The sequence below is a fragment of the Drosophila obscura genome, unplaced genomic scaffold, assembly GCF_018151105.1.
Source record: "Drosophila obscura isolate BZ-5 IFL unplaced genomic scaffold, ASM1815110v1 contig_150, whole genome shotgun sequence".
Lineage (NCBI taxonomy): Eukaryota > Metazoa > Arthropoda > Insecta > Diptera > Drosophilidae > Drosophila > Drosophila obscura.
This window is the reverse complement of record NW_024542736.1, coordinates 11,434,026-11,452,042: the sequence shown is the minus strand read 5'-3', so window position 1 is coordinate 11,452,042 and position 18,017 is coordinate 11,434,026. Positions and strand designations below refer to the sequence as shown.

General features: G+C 48.1%; 3 protein-coding genes across 3 annotated transcripts; all 3 read right to left on the bottom strand.

Moving 5' to 3' along the window:
* Nucleotides 1-7,869: 7,869 nt before the first annotated feature.
* LOC111082119 (aminoacylase-1-like) lies at nt 7,870-9,587 on the bottom strand. Its single transcript, XM_041596445.1, has 6 exons — nt 9,479-9,587; nt 9,077-9,421; nt 8,867-9,011; nt 8,522-8,807; nt 8,335-8,468; nt 7,870-8,281 (listed from the first exon to the last, which is right to left on the bottom strand). The coding sequence occupies exons 1-6, from the start codon at nt 9,567-9,569 to the stop codon at nt 8,077-8,079; spliced, it is 1,206 nt and encodes a 401-aa protein (XP_041452379.1). The 5' UTR covers nt 9,570-9,587; the 3' UTR covers nt 7,870-8,076.
* Nucleotides 9,588-9,713: 126 nt separating this feature from the next.
* On the bottom strand, nt 9,714-11,447 carry LOC111066457 (aminoacylase-1). Its single transcript, XM_022355096.2, is given in 7 exon segments — nt 9,714-9,976; nt 10,040-10,173; nt 10,239-10,522; nt 10,580-10,664; nt 10,666-10,727; nt 10,782-11,126; nt 11,186-11,447. Coding segments are annotated over 7 exon segments (1,224 nt in total). The 5' UTR covers nt 11,277-11,447; the 3' UTR covers nt 9,714-9,753.
* A 375-nt stretch (nt 11,448-11,822) lies between these two features.
* On the bottom strand, nt 11,823-14,780 carry LOC111066458 (phytanoyl-CoA dioxygenase domain-containing protein 1 homolog). Its single transcript, XM_022355097.2, has 3 exons — nt 14,551-14,780; nt 12,203-12,860; nt 11,823-12,131 (listed from the first exon to the last, which is right to left on the bottom strand). The coding sequence occupies exons 1-3, from the start codon at nt 14,572-14,574 to the stop codon at nt 11,947-11,949; spliced, it is 867 nt and encodes a 288-aa protein (XP_022210789.2). The 5' UTR covers nt 14,575-14,780; the 3' UTR covers nt 11,823-11,946.
* Between the last annotated feature and the right edge of the window lie 3,237 nt (nt 14,781-18,017).

Below are 18,017 nucleotides of genomic sequence, written 5' to 3'. Positions count from 1 at the left end.
ATTAAATATTTGCATATTTAGATTAAATGTATTTCCTATTTTTTAACAATATATATTTATTAATATTTTTTAGATTTAGATTATTTAGATATTTAAATTAAATATTTGTATATTTAGATTAAATTAAAAATAATATTTCCTACCAATTTAATATATTCTATTTTTTCATAATTCATTTATGTTGAAATAAATGTTAATTCTATTTAATTTAATAATTTTATTTAATTATATTTAATTTCATGTTGTGTATTTTTAAACCGAATATTTAATTTAAATATATATTGTGTTTCTTTTTACTCTACCATTTTTCGCTGAGAGCAAAGTATCTTTGTTGCTCCTATCAAAATCTTCTCTCCTAAGGAATTTTCTAGACACAATTTCGGACACAATCTATGGGCCATTCATTAGTAGCTCATGCTTAAAGTCCGACAAACCTAACCAACATTACACAACAAAGTACAAACATACTTCCATTTAGTGGGGGGACACTTACACACACACACACACACACACACACACAGAACGTAGAAGAGGGACACAGATCTTGCCAGCTCCATCTCTGTCGCTCACCCAACGAGCAGCGAGGAGAGGAGCTTGCCTCAATTGGCGGCATTAAACGAGACCCAAAGCCAAAGCGGAACCAAACTGCTCCAATGCTGCCAGCGGCGGCTAGAGGCTGATGCGATTGTCGTCGCCACCACATGATGCCTGCCCACTCTGGCACATTTTGGCCATTGTTCTCGTGTGGCTCACCCTCTCCCTCTGCCTCTGACCTGACTGAACAGAACAGAACACTGGAAGCCAGCGAAATGTAGCAAATGTTGCTGTTGAAAAAATGTCAATATTCTGATTCCGCGAATAAAAAAGAACCTACCGAGTCTGCCAGAGACAGAGCCAGAGGCAGATCCCATCCCACTGATCCCACTGATGTCGACTGTGCCCTGACGTTCAGTCCATCTTGGTGAGCCGCTTAGTTGCATCCACAGAGACACGAAGCCTGCTCCTGCTGCTGCTCCTGCGCCAGTCTCAGCCGCAGCCTCCCAGCTTCCATCCATTCTGCGTAATTCAGTTGCAGTTGCGATTGAGCAGCAGCAGGAAAATGGCGGGCATCACAGGCGAGAGGGCCCGAACGGCAACTACCAGGATACAAAAGCGGGCCGACCGAGTCAAGTCGGACCAGAGCACAGCGCTGGCGGCAGATCAAAAAGCTCGAAATGGCTCACAGTTCAATAGGCTTTGTGCCGGGGACTGTGGCTGTGGCTGGGACTGTAGCTGTAGCTGGGACTGGTGCTGCCTCTGGGAAGTAAGTTGGCAAGCGGCTATAATGCGCTTGGATATGCAAAATTGCATTGAAATTTGAATTCAATTCAAAAGGCCGATGGCCCCTGGCCCCCACATCTCTGCCGCAGAGAACAGAGGGAGGCAGGAGGGCCACAGGACGGGACTGTTGATTGTGCGACGGTTTGCCAATTTGAAGGAAATCAAAAACTCTGCCGCTCCGGCAATCCGGCCATCCAAGACTGCTCTGGGCTTAAGCAAATTACGCAACTCCCGGCTCCGGTTTTTGTCTTCCCTGCTGTCTCTCTGTTTTTTCGGGTTACAATCTTTACAGCTGCAGCAGCTGGAGTGCTGGCTGCTGGCTGCTGTTGGGGCATTTGCATAGAGCACCAGAGCAGCGGCCACAAAAAAAATGACTCTCTTAATAGCCGCCGACAGTTACAAAGTGCCAGGCAATTGTGGCAAATACCAAAGCTGGCTTCCCAGCAGCAGCAACAGCAACCAAATGCAATTGCATGCCACATGCCGCATGGGCGTGTTGCTTGGGGGCGTCTGTGCCGGTTGCATTTGGCTTTCAATTTGCCATCGAGCTGGCTACACCTCTGGGCGTTCCGAGCGGAGCGGCAGCAGCAGCAGCTGGCGCAATCATAATTGCAACAAGTAGTCGCCGCGACGACTCTTCGCTCTGCGGAGGTCAAGCAGCGAACAAGCGGGGCACAAGCGGGGCACAAGCGGGGGCCGTGTGGCATTATCTAAATCAAGGCTGCAACCGCAAGGGGCACTGCAACATGAAACGAGATTTTGCTTGTTTCGGCTGCTGCTGCTGCTGCTGGGTACTGTACTGGCTGCGGATGATCTTGATATGTTAATTCATTCAGGGCTGGGATTTATGTGTGCAAAAGTCGGGACAGGACAGGAAATGAGCGAGTAGCGGGAGAGGAAAGTCCGCGAGAAATAATTTATCATGAATGATATTTCGGGGATACTTTTCAGGTATCCTACTGGAGGTTTATTTCGATCCTAGCTGCCTAAGCGTTGCTTAAAGCTGTTTGTCCTATAGGATTAAATCACAAATGATTTAATCGCTAAGTGAAAGATTTCTCTGCCCGATTGCAGATATTTTTATCGTGTTCTTGATCGTTGTGGCTCAACCTACGAGTGTCTATATTCCTGCCACTATAAACTGAAAGCTTTTAATCCAAATGGATTTCCTATAAACAGCTAAACGGGGGACACAGTTTGAAGGCTGTTTTAGTTCCGTTTCCCTTTATCGATTGACTGAAACCACGCCCAAAGTTGCAACTTCTTGGCCCGAAACGACTGGGAATGAGGCAGCGAAACAATGAGCTTTCAGCGGGAGATTACAATTGCAGCATTTCGGTAAATAATTGCACTGGCCCGGCGGCCCAAGGCGGCAACCAGCTTTGAACACTTTGGGGCATCGCTGCTGCAGCGCACAATTATTAATGGCCATGTTAACAGGAGCAGGGAGCAGGAGCAGTAGCAGGGAGCAGTAGCAGGGAGCAGGGAGCAGAGTAGCAGAGTAGCAGTAAACGTAATCAAGCAATCGCCGGATGAGGCAGGATGAAGAACTTTTGCGGCTGTCAAGCGGATTGAACGGACATGCCAATGGAAACACGCCTCAATCAAATGTGTGTATGGCGGGCACATTTGTTGCCGCATTTGTGGCTGAATGGGAGAAACCCTTTGGTTTAGGACTAGGCCCAAACAAACAAATCTTGGCTGTCACGGCGCCTCAGTTGGGGCATTCAATTGCGAAATGAATGCGAATACGCCTCGTACTGGATGTGAGTGTGGAATCTCTCACGTTGCTGGGCAGAGGAGCGGTGAGCGGTGGGCGGTGGGCAGCGTGTTGCGGATATGAAACATATCTCCGGTTAGCAGGCAGGACATTTCCGTTCAGTCTCCTGCACTGCCCTGCAACTCCCGCCCCCTTGTGGCAGTGCCATTGAGCTGTCATAAATCCCATGCTCGAGTGTTGGGATTTGCGGCAGGATATTGCCCAGAAGGATGCGCGCTGCTGCCCGCTCAACTGTGTAACAATTTGATGGGCATTTGAATGCAGGCTCATGTCATTTAGTGGCCACAAAGAAAACCCGGGCAGGAGGCAGCCAACCATACAACCAACCAACCCGCACCCGCACCCGCATTCAGGCGCGAGCAACTGCCGCTGAGGCTGAGGCAAACATTTCAATTGAGTGCCCCAAAGTGAGACACCTGACACTTAAGCGCCAGGGCCAGGGCTAGAGGCAGGGTAGGAGCAGAAGCTGAAGCAGGACCACGAGCCAGGATGAACATCGAACATCGAACGCGTTCGCCTGACAAATGAGACAAAGTGACACAAGTCAATCAAAGGCCACGAAAATGCTCATCTCTCGCTCATCCATTGCGCCGCATATAAATTCCATTCGATTGGCCTCTCTCGCCCAATTTACTGGCCCCACCACCTCCTGTCTCCCTCCCCCAGCAGCCTCACTGGCCGGCTCGGGTACGGGTACGGGCCCCTTGGGGCCGAAATGTATTTAAATGAATTCCGTCAGCGTCGGCCCCAAAGCAAACCAAAGTGATGGACGCATTTAAAATGTCAATACGCATCCAGCTCAGCCACAGCCAGCCACAGCCAACTCAAACGCAAAATTCAGACAGAGACCCAGACCCATCCAAGAAGCAGAAAGAGATCCAAGAGGCAGCGGGACAGGTCGGCTGGCCGGCCGGCGCGTAAGCTTGAAGTCATTGAAGTGGCGGAGACAATGAATCCTGTCAAATCAAAGTAACGCAACGAGGCTCAGCCTGGCGTGGCATAAGGCGCGCGAAAGGCAGCCACGGCACGGCAGATACCTCGATAATGCCCCCCAAACCAGGGCAGGGGCATGGCCATGGGGCAGGTCCCTTCCACTGGCAAGTGGTGGGTCAGACGCAACCACTCAGCTTGCCAAATCCATTAGAGTTAAATAAATTTTGATTTTGAATTCAATTTGCGAGGTAACTAGGTAGAGTTTCGCTCTGCTCTGCTCCAGCCAGCGGGTGGATTGAAAACTTTGTCGCTTAAAAACGAGCAAATTGGGGAGACTGGGCAGACCGAAACTTGGGGTAGATTCTGCGATTAGTTTGCGGTGAAACGAATCCTTTTCCTGCGCCTTGCTCTGAGGCAACCCTCGAAAGGTATTCCGTTTCCCAGGGCCCATTATTTTGCAGCTCAGCGATTCAAAAGTTCATGGCATTCATCGTGTCCAGGCAGTGGCGTTGTTAATATGCATAGAAGAGGGGCAGCAGATTATATATCAGATTATTCCATACTTCGAACTGAGCCAGAGAAGCTAAGAGTTCTGATTTTCTGCTCCTGCTTGCATCGATGATCATAAAACACTTACAGTGCCCCCTGCCACAAGCAGCCCCTGGCTAGCATCTCATGACCAAGCGGGAGAGCAGAAGAGGCGGCGGAGCTGGCGACAAGTGATGAGTGAATGCAAAGAATTTGAATATTGTGCCGCGGCGGCAGTTGACATAAATCGTCAATGACAGCAACATCGCCTCCTTTGGCCTTAAACACGCAAACAGACCAGGCCAGAACAGAACAGGCCAGACCAAGCAGGGGATTCGGCTGGTACAGGGAACTGGGACCTGGGACCTGGCACTGGTGGACTTGGAGCGGCGGCAATCAACGGAGTCCATAGAACACGACAGACAACTGTAATCCGCGCCATTGTACACAATGCTGTGTATTGAGGATGATTGCTCGCGGGTCCGTTTTGGGGCTGTCAGCGAGAGCCTTTCAAAATCAATTCTAATCGATTTAGGACACTTTGACAGCGTTTATTGGCAGCATGCGCGTGGCCGCCGCGATACCAACAACACCTTCCTCCAAAATGTCGCCGTCTCTGGCCAAGCGACAGACGACAGACGACGACGACTACGACGACGACCCAGCGAAATGTCAACCACATTTTGGCTTAAACGGCCACAAAAAAAAAAGGAGAAACAAAACTAAAAATAAACAAAAAAAAAGAAGAGTCGCAAGAGCAAGAGAGAGGGAGGGCGAGAGGAAACAAGAACAAGGCTGCGGCAGCATTATCATTATCTCAATGGAAGCTGATTGAAAACAGATAATTAAAATCTTCTAATTAGGCGGCATGTTCACGCACACACACACACACACACACTGATACAGTGTGCGTGTGTGTGTTACCTTAACCACTGTCGGCTGTCAGCGAAAACAAGTTCATAAATCTTGCATCCAACAAATCGTTTTGCAACATGAAAGAACATTACACATAAGAAGGAGCCAGCCAGCCAGCCAGCCAGCCAGCCAGCCCGACAGCCACCAACAAAAGACCGACGACAAAAAAAAACAAAAACTAAATATCTGCAAACTTTCCCAGCTGGGGGGAGATGCGGGCTGGTTGGCGTTGGCGTGTGTGTGACAATGTTGCGGCGGCCAAATTATGGCTGGGAAGCTTGTTGGATCTGGACCATAACTGGTGGGCGGCAAAGGGACAGAGTATTTGCCATTAGGATCAGCTTGATCAGACATTGTTATAGGTATTCGTGTTCCTTAGTAGCCAAGTAGCCTTAGGGACAAGAAAACGGATCTATATTTTATCTAGACGCTACGTGGCTATTGCCATATTTTTATTAATGCTGCTCTTTCACGAGCACTTACAAAATATTTTAAATGCAATTTTTCATCAATGAATACTGAATACTGCTTCAAAGGTTTCAACCTATGACAATAGGACCGTGACAAAAAATATGTATTCCGACTGGATGGGAGTCATTTCGGATGGTAGCAGCAAATCATCCTCATTCCCAAATGATTTGTGTTTCGACTCCTTCTCAAGACGAACAATCTAACTTTTAAGTAGCAAAAACAGCTGATTTGTTTGATTGTTTCCAAGCATTAAAATTTCCGTAATTACAAGAAATTTCCAAGCCGACACAGTTTCAAAATTGGCGCCCAATTCCCACCGCGCTGCCAACTCTCGCAACAGCAACAGCGACAGCGCCACTGGCGGCAATAAATGGAACCCAATAGCAACCAACAGCGCCATCTGTGCTTCGTTTTACCAGCAGAAAAATGACGAATTGGCGAAGAAGAAGAGTGCGCGCGCGGATGTGTCACTGGCCGAGGAACCGGCCGGGGAACCACCCAACTGCCCGTCTCTGGGCGGTACTCGACGAAGCGAGTATCGTTCTCGGCGCGACGCAGATGTCCCTCCCAATTCATTTCGATCAGACGCTGCGCATCCTGGGTCTTGTCCACGGGCCATACCTGCTCGAGGGTGACTTGTGCCTCACGATTCAGGCCTTGGTTGATAGGCGGCCTCTTCTCATCGTTAGGATAAATGATGATCCCCTTGTTAAGCAAGTAAACTGCAGAGAGAGAGCGAGAATAGTTCTTGGCGAATGATGCTTGTCTGGCCTGGCTCCTCCCAATCACTTCCAACTCATCAATTCAGTCCAGCCACGTCCATTTCCATGGCAAAGAGCACAGTGCCATAGCCCTCGCGTCCAATTGTGAAATTGGGCACCACACAGGACCCATCCTCGGCAGGTAGGAATTGAGATCATCAGCGAGGGTATCGTGTAGTAGCCCACGCGTCGCAACACTATCCCTGTGGGATGTGGCGCATAGTCTGACGCCCCATAGCGCCTCGCTGCTGCCTCAATGGCCAGTCTGGAGCGATTCACTACAGTCTGCTGCTGCGATGCGAAGGTATCCCGCTTGGCAATGGCGCTGGCTTGCGACTTATCCGTATCCTGCAGATGTTGGTCTCTGCTGTCCCTGGAAGAGAAACCGCTGCTGCTGCTAGCTCACCGTCTCTGGGAAAATGGACTTTTAGTGGGGACGTCCCAAACCGCTTGGAGCCTGTGGGGACTTGTTGTTCACCGAAGATTTGGAGTTTGGATATGGCGGCCTTGTCCTTTTTTTCTCTTTGTTTTCCTGTTGGTGAACCAGGTATAGAACCTATCACACCACTTTCCCTTCTCAGCGGAAAAACCCTTCGCATGTTGGCTTCTAAATATCTGGCGTCTCCCAGCGTCATGTGAATGTTATTATGTACAAAGTACTCTCCCACAAAGTTACGAGCTTCCTCTGTTCGTCGCTTTGAGCATTACGTTTTTGCGCTTCTTTTTTAGCAGCGCCTGGCCCGCATTTCCACTGTTTATGAGGATGCCGTACACGTTTATAACCGTAGTCACTGTGGACGGGCATGATGCGGCGTCCTGTTGCGAAATGTGGTCGGCCTCATCCGAATCTACACTGCTCGACGTCACATCGAAGTTGTCGTCGCTACTTACATTCTTGATTACGGTGACTGGCACCGGAACGTAATCATGGTCATGCTCAACATGGTCGTTACCTGTGGCGGCGGCCTGGTCATCCAGCCAAGACTTAACGTATCTCCTTTTACTCATTATTACAGCTGTTGGTGTGTCGCGTCCACATATGAGATATGAGATGAGATAGTTATGGCTACAGTTATAAAAGTCCCTTCTTTGAATCTTAATATGTAAATAATCCAATAAAAAGGACTTCTGGAAACTTGCCAATCTTGTAGAAAATTTATGTATCTATCGGATAAAATTATTTATTTAGGGCTGAGAGGGCCAACTAGCTAGTAATATTAAACTAGAGGACACAACAACACAAGGACAAGATAGATAGCCATTGCCTGAAGACGGTGGAGACTAGCAGGGCTGGAGCCCGTATTCTCTGTATTGCCAAGTATCATCCTGCCAGCAGAAACACGTTTATTAATGATTATTGCTCATCCATCAAACACTGGCCACATTGGCTATTATTTTCTGATATATCTGCACCCCCTTCAGATACGTTTCTGCGTGCAGGAACTCGTCGTGGTCATGGAGCAGAACCGGAGTGTGGCTCATGGGAGAGAAACCCAAAGCCGGAATGCCAGCTTTGCGCAGATATCGAGCGTCGGTGCCGCCAGGAAAGACTTGCAGCTTGATTTCCAGGCCACTGAAAAGACAGCAAAATCAAAACCGCCCGAACTTCATCAAAGGAAAACTTACAGGTGATCTGTGGCACCCTTGAAAGCCACCCAGAAGGGATTCGTTTCGTCCGTGGCAGTGGGCGGAATGTGTCCCCGCTTCTGCTCGTACTCCACCTCGATTCCCCCACCCGCCTCGTCGGCCCATTTATGAAGCTGTGGAACGAGGCTATAAATATATATGGAAAATCGTTGAGCAGATAACCTACATGGGCATCAAACTCGTGAATCTCAATGTCAAGCGCCAGGCGGCAGTCGAAGAAGGCAGTCAGCAGCGGCGGCACCACATTGCTCTGCACTCCACCCACCAGTCGGGTCAGGTTAATGGTCGTCACATCGCCAATGGAGAGCTCCGGGCTGTTTGCGAGCCTTTCACATTGTACCTTGCGGAATGCCATTATCTTTCCCAGAATGTAGCTAAATTTTTCCCCGGCAGTGTCTGGCAACAGGAGCGAACCGTGTCCGGCTGTGCCGCTTATTTTGAAGAACACATCTGAGGGCAGAGCACGAGCAGAGACTTAGTCATATGAAAAGAGGAAACTCGCATCATTCGCCTCACTGTCCGTTCGGCATAGAAGACGGGAATCTCAGATGTGGGCGAGGCGATGCCTTCATCCAAGCCAAATCCCACGTTCAGGGCACGGAATTCCTTGGAATCGACAAAGGGACGCATGGCCAGTCTGCCTCCCATTTCTTCGTCTGAATAGAAGGTCGTTTGATCAGAGGAACGTTTCTTAGTCGATCTTAATCGATGCGATGCTTACCGGCCACAAAGGAGATGTGGATGGTTCGCTTGAACTGCGCGCCGCTCTTCCTTAGAGCCCGAATGGCTGCCAGATACTGCATGCCCACGCACTTCATGTCCTGTGTGCCGCGTGCAAAGATGCGACCCTCCTCATCGATCTCTGCGCCGAACGGCGGATGTATCCAGTTCTCGGGGAAGACGGGCACCACATCCATATGCGAGTTGAGCAGCACGCTGGGCAGCTCCGGCTGCAAACCCTTCCAGGTGAGCACAACCACGGGATTCTGCTCATTGGCTGGGTAATAAACTTGAATGGGTAGCTTCAACTGCTTTGCTTGACGTCTCAGAAACTCGACGCATGGCTCTGATGGGACAGAAATGTGATTACCCAGCGATCGAGGTTGGAATTCCAACTACGCACCATAGTTGGGATTGGGATGTACGCTGGGAATGCGGAGATACTCCCGAAAGTATTGCAGCTCCTCGTTGGACTCCCAGTCAGTGGCGCTCATGGCGAATGGTGCAAAGGTTCACTCTTAACTGAGCCACAGAGGCTGCAACGACATTAAACCTTATCTTGGATTATCTCTAGACAGTGATCTAGTTATCTGGGAACAATTTGATCGTAAATCAAGGCGATAGGCAGGTGGTATGTTGGGGTTACAATACTTTTATTATGTGTTCTCTCGTCAGCAACTAATCTACACAAACACACTCCACATTCGCTACGTTGCTGATGATCTTCTGGTAGATCTGCACACCCCTCAGATAGGTGTCCGCCCGCAGGAATTCGTCGTGATCGTGCAGCAGAACGGGCGTATTGTTCATCGGTGAGAAACCCAGAGCCGGTATGCCCACCTGGCGCAGATATCGACTGTCAGTGCCGCCAGTAAAGATTTGCGGCCTGATTGCAAGTCCCCTGAAGAGTATAAAAATTATATATACAGGATGATCCCTGTACGGAGCTGCAGCATTTACTCACAGATTGTCCGTGGCTTTTTTGAATGCCACCCAGAAGCGATTGCTCTCATCGATGGGTGTGGGCAGCACTCGCGGCTGCTTCTGCTCGTAGGTCAGCTCAATGCCTCCACCAGCCTCGGAGCACCATTTTTGAAGCTAAAAGGACAACCACAGACAGTTATAATGTAAGGGAAGTGGACTTAAGCCAAAGGTGGACTTACAGTCGCCTCAAACTCCTGGTGATCCACGTCCAGGGCCAGGCGGCAGTCGAAGCAGACCATCAGCAGCGGCGGCACCACATTGCTCTGGACTCCACCCTCCACTTTGGTCAGGTTAATGGTCGTCACATCGCCAATGCAAAGCTCAGGATTGTTCTCCAGTCGCTGGACCTGCACCTTACGGTACGCCATCATCTTCCCGACGATGTAGTTCAACTTTTCGCCCGCCGTATTGGGCAGCAGCAGGGATCCGTGGCCTGACGTGCCACTGATGTGGAAGTAGACACCTTTGAGGGCAGAATGTCAGTACTAGAGTTCATCAGAATGGGATTATTTGCGCTTACGCCACACACTGCGCTCCGCATAGAATACGGGATACTCCGCGGTGGGCGATGCCAGACCCTCGTCCAATCCAAAGCCCACATTCAGGAGCACGGAAATCGTCGGTGTGCACGAACGGCCGCATGCCCAGTTTGCCTCCCATTTCCTCATCTGAGTGGGAAGTATTTTAGTTATTGGATTACTGGCCATTCAATGGACTCTCACCAGCGACAAAGGAGATGTGGATGGTTCGCTTGAACTGCGCGCCACTCTTCTTTAGAGCCCGAATGGCTGCCAGATACTGCATGCCCACGCACTTCATGTCCTGTGTGCCGCGTGCAAAGATACGTCCCTCCGCATCCATCTCCGCCCCAAAAGGTGGGTGTGTCCAGTTCTCGGGGAAGACGGGCACCACATCCATATGCGAGTTGAGCAGCACGCTGGGCAGCTCCGGCTCCAAACCCTGCCAGGTGAGGACAACCACGGGATTCTGCTCATTCACGGGATAGTACACCTTGATCGGCAGCTCCAACTGCTTCGCTTGGCGCTTGAGAAACTCCAAGCATGGCTCTAAGCAAGCAGCAATAGAGTAAGTGACACACAGGGTGTGGCATCCGCGAAACACTCACCGTAGTTTGGATTGGGATGGACACTGGGTATGCGCAGATACTCCCGAAAGAACTGAATCTCCTCGTCCGATTCCCACTTGCTGGCAGACATTTTCTATGATTATCTAGACTGATTTAAATTTAATGGCCCCCCAAGCGTGTTCCGTATCGTTCGAGAGCTCGGCCACTAGTGACTAGAGCCAGAGATAGCGTCAAACGGGCGATATGGAAACTGCCAGAGGCAGATAATTTTTTGTAATTTAGAATGTAGAACGAGAATTGTATTGTTGTGTTTTTGTCAAACATAACATGTTTAAGTCAATGCCACCAGGAGGGAGGAGATACAGTGGGCACTCGTTCTGGTGTACCAAAATTGTTTATACATTCAAAATAGCATTCAAATTTCTTTACTTTTCCACGCGGTCTACTATAATTGAAGACTTTTTGGATAGCTTTCAGTCTTAGTGGGTTTTTAACTGTACTCCAGTTTATGTATTTGCTCCGACGTCATTATCTGCTTGATCAGCTTGTTATTGCACTGCTTCAACACTGCTGTGGCACTGCTTCAGCACTGCTGTGGAACTGCTTCAGCACTACCTATACTGTACACTGCTTCAACACTACCAAAATCCGTTGAACTGCTTTCACACTGTTGAAATTCAAAATATACTTCATTTATTCATTAAATTTACGATTATTTCATACATTTTGGCATGTAAAACAAAACTTAAGGATTCACTAGAGGACTTATATGCAAAGAATACCAAATCACGATCAGTTCCTTAGGCCTTGCGCTCAAACAGCACGGGGAAGGGCTTGTCCTGCGGCGCCTGCAGCCAGTTATCCTCCGAATACTTGACATTATTCTCAGTCTCGATCACGTGGAACGTGTAGGCATGACGGCTCTTCTGTGAGCGATTCTGTTCGCTCTTGTGCACCACATTGCCGTGGATGAGGATGCAGGTGCCTGTAAAGACCAGAAGATCATTAATATGGGAGACTTCTTGGCAACTTCTTCTGGTCGGTCGTGCTACTCACCCTTGCTGACTTGGATTGGTGCGAAGCTGGACTGCGGATAGATGGGAGCGGCACGATCGTAGACCATCAGTTCAGTGGCATTGGTGTCGGGATTGCGCAAATAGCGCCGATGCACGCCGCTCTTGTGGGAGCCCTTGATGAACTGCAGGCAACCGTTTTGCAGGGTGCAATCTTCGAGCGCCATCCAAAAGCCCACCGCAGAGTTGGGCTCTGTGTGCAGGTACCAGGAGTCCTGGTGGGGAATCACCTCGCCCCCGATACCGGGATTCTTGTAAATGTACATGCTCTGGCACACCGCCGGACGATTGTAGTTGAGCTGCCAACAGATCTCCCTAACCCGATTGCTGAATGTGATCGCATTGAATGTGGGATGCTCCACATGCAGGGCGTGTCCCACTTTGTTCAGCGCAATCATTGGGTCCACCAGCAGCTGCCCCTCCTCGCCAACAGCTCCCTTCTCGAAGAAGTAGCGCACCTTGTCGCCCGAATCCATGAAGTACAGCTCCTTGCTGTGTCCATCCTCGGCCTTGATGGTGCTGAATATCTTTCGATTCGTTTGTGGGGCATCCAGGCACAAAGTCCGTCCCTCCTGGTATAGAGAGTCCACCTCCTCGCCGGTGAGAAAGTCATCGATGACAACGTAGCCATTCTCGTTCAGCTGCAACCGAAGGAGTAGACCAAATTTAGCCCCTAGTTGGCATGGAATAACACCCAAGAAAGCGGGTGAAGGTCCCTCTAAACATAAAATTTAATCTCTGTCCCGGACTCTTATCGCTTGCGCCGTCTCGTCTGGTCCGGTCTGTTCGACTAGGTCCGGTAATGAGGGGGACTTGGGATGTTATCTTCATACATACATACATATGTGACTGATTGACCGACTGTGTAACGGGCACGCGCGCGTCCCCTGCCACCCGTTGACTGCTCCTCTTATCGTATACGAATAAATACTCTTTGTTCGCGTTGCTTCATTGTCTGAACTTTCAACGTTGGCTAATTAGCATATTCTGATGCATGTCAAAATTTTAATGCTGCCCGACAAAACTAGTGGACTGAAATTCGTGCTCATTCATTGAAATCAGTCAACGTTTTTCTAGGCAAATGGGGTATGATGGGCTGGGCTTACCATTCAAATTGGCACCAAAACAATAATGGTATTTGATGAGCAGAATATTGAGAAATTTTGTTTTTATAGCTATATCCATCAGCCACTCAATATTTCAATTGTTTGACAGAAGGGTAAACAAATTTCGGTTTGGTAAACACATTAGAAAGACATATATCATTTTCGTGGTGGGTGCGCTGCTCTCTTTCTCCCTCACAATGTTTGGCTCTTTGGGCGAGTGGGGGGTTAAATTAAATAAATTTAAATTGCTTGAAAATGAAAAACGAGAGTAAAAATAGTCGCCGTGACTCAAACAGAAGAAACAAACGAACGAACAGAGGAACGAGCACACCTGCGTTGATCAAAGATGTGAGGTGGACAGAGACAGAGTATCCATCAGCTGTCCATCGTTTGACGAATTGTAGGAGAATCAATGCGGTATGGAGTGCTATGTATGTCTGGGATAGATGGCTCTATAACAGCTACTTATGTTATGACATGCTCAACCAGCTGATTCTGTAATCTTTCTGTTTGACTTTCATTACGACAAGTGCAATCGAGCAATTGGTAATCCTCTGTTTGCTCGGTGCGGGCCTGTTTGTTGGACTAGAACCTGCCACTTTGCAATTGAACGCTTTGTTGAACCAGCACTTGTGTGGGCTTTAGAATATTCAATTCTAGTCTTGCGCCAGTTGGAATTGCCACACGTTTTGTGTCGAATTGAATATTCAATTCAATTCCAACGAAACCAGTTTTGTCAGCAAACTATTCCAAACCATAATTAAGCCCCATTCGAGAAGGCATATTATTACTATATCCCACCATCACCAAGAACTCGTCTTTAAATCAAAGATCCCACTCTGGTTCATTTGAGACATTGAAAATCGTTTCCTCAATTGGTTTCATCAACAGACGCTGTTCGCTTTGTCTTTTCTTTGGTTCAAACAAAAGAATGCTTTTCCGCAGTTGAATTTTCCAACGCATGACTCGACTCAATGAAATGTTTATGATTCTGATGGATGTAAATAACACGATGACACTCGGACCAGATCTCAGCCAGGATAATTATAATGGGCATGACTAACTATTACCGTTGCCACATGCTGACGTTGGAAGCCATCGCGTCTACCAATAAATAAATCGATGCTTGCCATTTGCCCACCAAAATAGACTCGACTCACACAATCGGGACGACCGATCGAATATGAGTTCTTAAAGGCGGAAAAATACTTAGTAATTGACCCACCTCGTCCAACAATTTGCTGTGCATCTTGTACGTTGGTGTGCGTGTGTGTGTGTGTGTGAGTGCCGATTAATCTATAGGTTTTACTTTTCCTTTTATCTGAAAGATCGCACAACTCTCGAACTCTTGTTTTCTTTCGATCGATCGAAAATGGAAAATCTATAAACGGATCGAGCAACGATTTGGTTTGCACTGTTTCGCGGGTCTTTAAAAACTGAACTATAGAGAAATTTTCAAAAATGCTCGGAAATATCAAGTAGGCAAGCAGACGAGCTGCTCCCACGCGGCGCTCCGTTGGCTGTTTAACCGTTACATATTCTAAACATATGCTCGCTCTTGCAATCTCTCTCATTCGGATTCTTTGCTATCTGTCTCTCTTTCTCGCTCTGTTTATACCCTTCGCATAGGTTTATATAATTTCAGGTAGAGGTTTGCACAGACCCTTCAATTTGCTGCACCAGTACATGTAAATTGTATGAGTATAGCAATATAATATTGCCAACAAAAATACCATTAATACAACTCGAAAGAAAATAATAATATAAATAATAATAAGCGATCGATCAGAAAACAATTCTTCGGGAGACAAACTCACTTTTTTCTCAATAAATTTTGCTCGATCGATTTGAAAGGGTATCCAATAGCTTTGTTCCCCGACAGCATTTGCATACCTTAGTCTCTCTGTTGTTTTCGCTCTGCTTGGCTGTGGCTCTCTCACTGTTAGATAGCAGACTTAATGCTTCTGGTGTGCTGTTACATAGCAGAGGAGCCCAATGTTAATGCTTCTGCTGTGCTTTTCCGTTTCTGTTGCTGTTTGCTCGATGTTTCTTTATTAACTTTAATGTGTATCTTCTCTGGGCATTGACTTTGATAACTAAATTGTTCTGGGTGCTTCTTCAATTCCCCCATTTACTATTCATATTGCTCCATCCTTCAGTTGATTCCGGTTTCCGTTAAATGACATGCATTCAAGTGCTCTTTCTTCTCTCCCTTTTCTGTGTGACACGTGTGCCGGGTGTGATCAGTCTGTTGTAGCCTCCCACATGTCTGTCTGTTTCAGTTACATCAGGTCTTACACATGCATATACTTATGTACATATGTATGTATGCATGCACAAATTTCTGTTGAATGCAGTTTTCACATGTTTGTCTGTATGGTTACATATGTATGTACATAAATATGTTTGGGTGGGCTTTTATTCGTTGTCTCTGCCTGTCTGGCTGTGCCTGTAACTGTGACTGATTTCTCAATCCAACATTTTAATGATGTACGCGAAATGTGTCTACTGCTAATTGCACACACTTAAAAAAGGGTTACAAATTATGAAAAGATACAATATTAAATGATTTAAGACTTAATGTGTAAGTTGGCTTTAATTTGCATGGATTATTAGAACAGATTAGGTTCATTTCCTTTTAGACTTACAAATATGTCATCCCCTCTACTGCTCTAATCTTATTAGTAATAACTTGTAAGTTAGAATAAGCTAATTCGTATTTGGTTTTTATAGCTTCCATGCCCCTTTTATTTAGAGTGTTCTTACCAAGATGGGTTATTGGAATCTCAGCCTAGCGTTACCAAGGTCAATGATGCAAACGAGTCTCTGAACTCTATTAAAATAGTTCATTAATTCTTGCGATATTCGAAAATGATAGAAATATTCATTGCTTATCGGGATTAAACTCAAAATCACCTCTAGTTAGGTTAGGTTAGGTTTATAGGGCTGCTCGACTGAAGTCGAGGTCACTCGGAGGCAAGTCTGCCCATTGTGATGCCCACACTCGTCACGGGATATTGTCCGGTGCCTAGGGAGGTTTCGCGAACCATCCCGAGGCCTCTATAAGAGCACCAGTTTCTCTAGAGGCATGTTTGCCAGGCTGTCCAGATCTTCGTAGAAGGCGCCACCGAGTATCGGTGACGTCTCCCCTGAGTGCAGGACAGTTGCAGAGAAGGTGCTGGATGCTCTCTATTTCCTCCTCGTCCCCGCAGCTGCGGCAGAAGTCATGGTGGGGCAGTCTGTACCTTGTGGCCATGCGGCCGATGACACAGTGCCCCGTTATAACTCCCGTCAGTGTTCGCACCCGACTCTTCCTGAAGCTTAGGAGAGTCTTGGTGCGTTTAAGGTCGTAGTGGGGCCAGAGCGAGCGAGAGATCTCACAGTTTGGTGTGGTGTTCCACCTCCTGTCCGATCTCGTTCTGGCTCGGCCCATCATCTGCGAGATGATGTCTCGTAGTGGTCTCCTTATGTCGCTGACTGCGTCCGCCATTGGCTTGGCCGATCCATTTCTGGCACACTCGTCCGCACTCTCGTTGCCCGCTATGTCGGTGTGACCCGGAACCCACGTGAGTGTGATTGAGTGCGCGCTGATCTGGTTTAGTGCGTCCACCGTATCACGTACGAGTCTGCTTGTGGTCTTGCAGGATACCAGGGCTTTGATGGCAGCTTGACTGCAACGCAGATTGTATGTTCCTCGAAGGTATCTCCAAGGTGTATACCAACTTTGCCGCTTGCCATACTGCATATATCTCCGCCTGGAATACACTGCACCAGTCTGGTAGTCTTAGGGATATGTTGGTTGCTAGTTCTTCGGAGAAGATTCCAGCTCCTGTCCCTTCGGCCGTCTTTGACCCGTCGGTGAAAATGGAGAGCCGTTCTGCCCCAGGACAGTGTTACTCTTCCATTCTCCCTATCCGGTATGTCTCCTTTAAAGTTTCTTTTCCATGAGAACTCTGAGACACAGTAGTCACTCCACCTGGCCGTTCCACTATCTTCCATACGGAGTATAGTGGCGTGGCCATAAGGCGATGGCTTGAAGAACTGCGCGGCTAATAGCCTAGCGGCACTTGTCTCAGCCTTGCACTTAAGATGAAGGTCTATCGGTTCCAGGCCTAACATGGTGTCCAGAGCTGCCTGTGGGGTGGATTTGAGAGATCCGGTGACCCCAAGGCATGCTGTCCGTTGGACTTTACGGAGGTTCTCCAGGTGGGATTTGGTGTTAACCGCTTCCCACCATACCATGCCTCCGTATGTCAGGATGGGTCTTATTACCGCTGTATACATCCATTGGATGATGTGCGGCTGTAAGCCCCATGTTCGTCCAAAAGTCTTCCTACATGTGTAGAAAGCTGCCATTGCCTTTTCTTCCTTTCCTCCGTGTTTCCTTCTAGGAGAGTTTGGAGTCAAGGATGACACCAAGATACTTGGCTTCGCTCGATAGCTCGAGTGTCGTTCCACCGATTGCTGGTAGTTTGAAACTCGGTATCTTGGCTGGTTTTTTGAGGATTGACCCCCAAACCGTTCTGGTGTGCCCAGCTGGCGGTAGTGCCCAGTGCAGATTCCAGAAAGTCACTGATTGTGGGCAGAAATTTACCCGTTACCAGTATTACTAAATCGTCTGCATAGGCCGTAACCTTATATCCGCTCCTCCCCAGCTGAAGAAGGAGGTCGTTGAGGACCAGGTTCCACAGT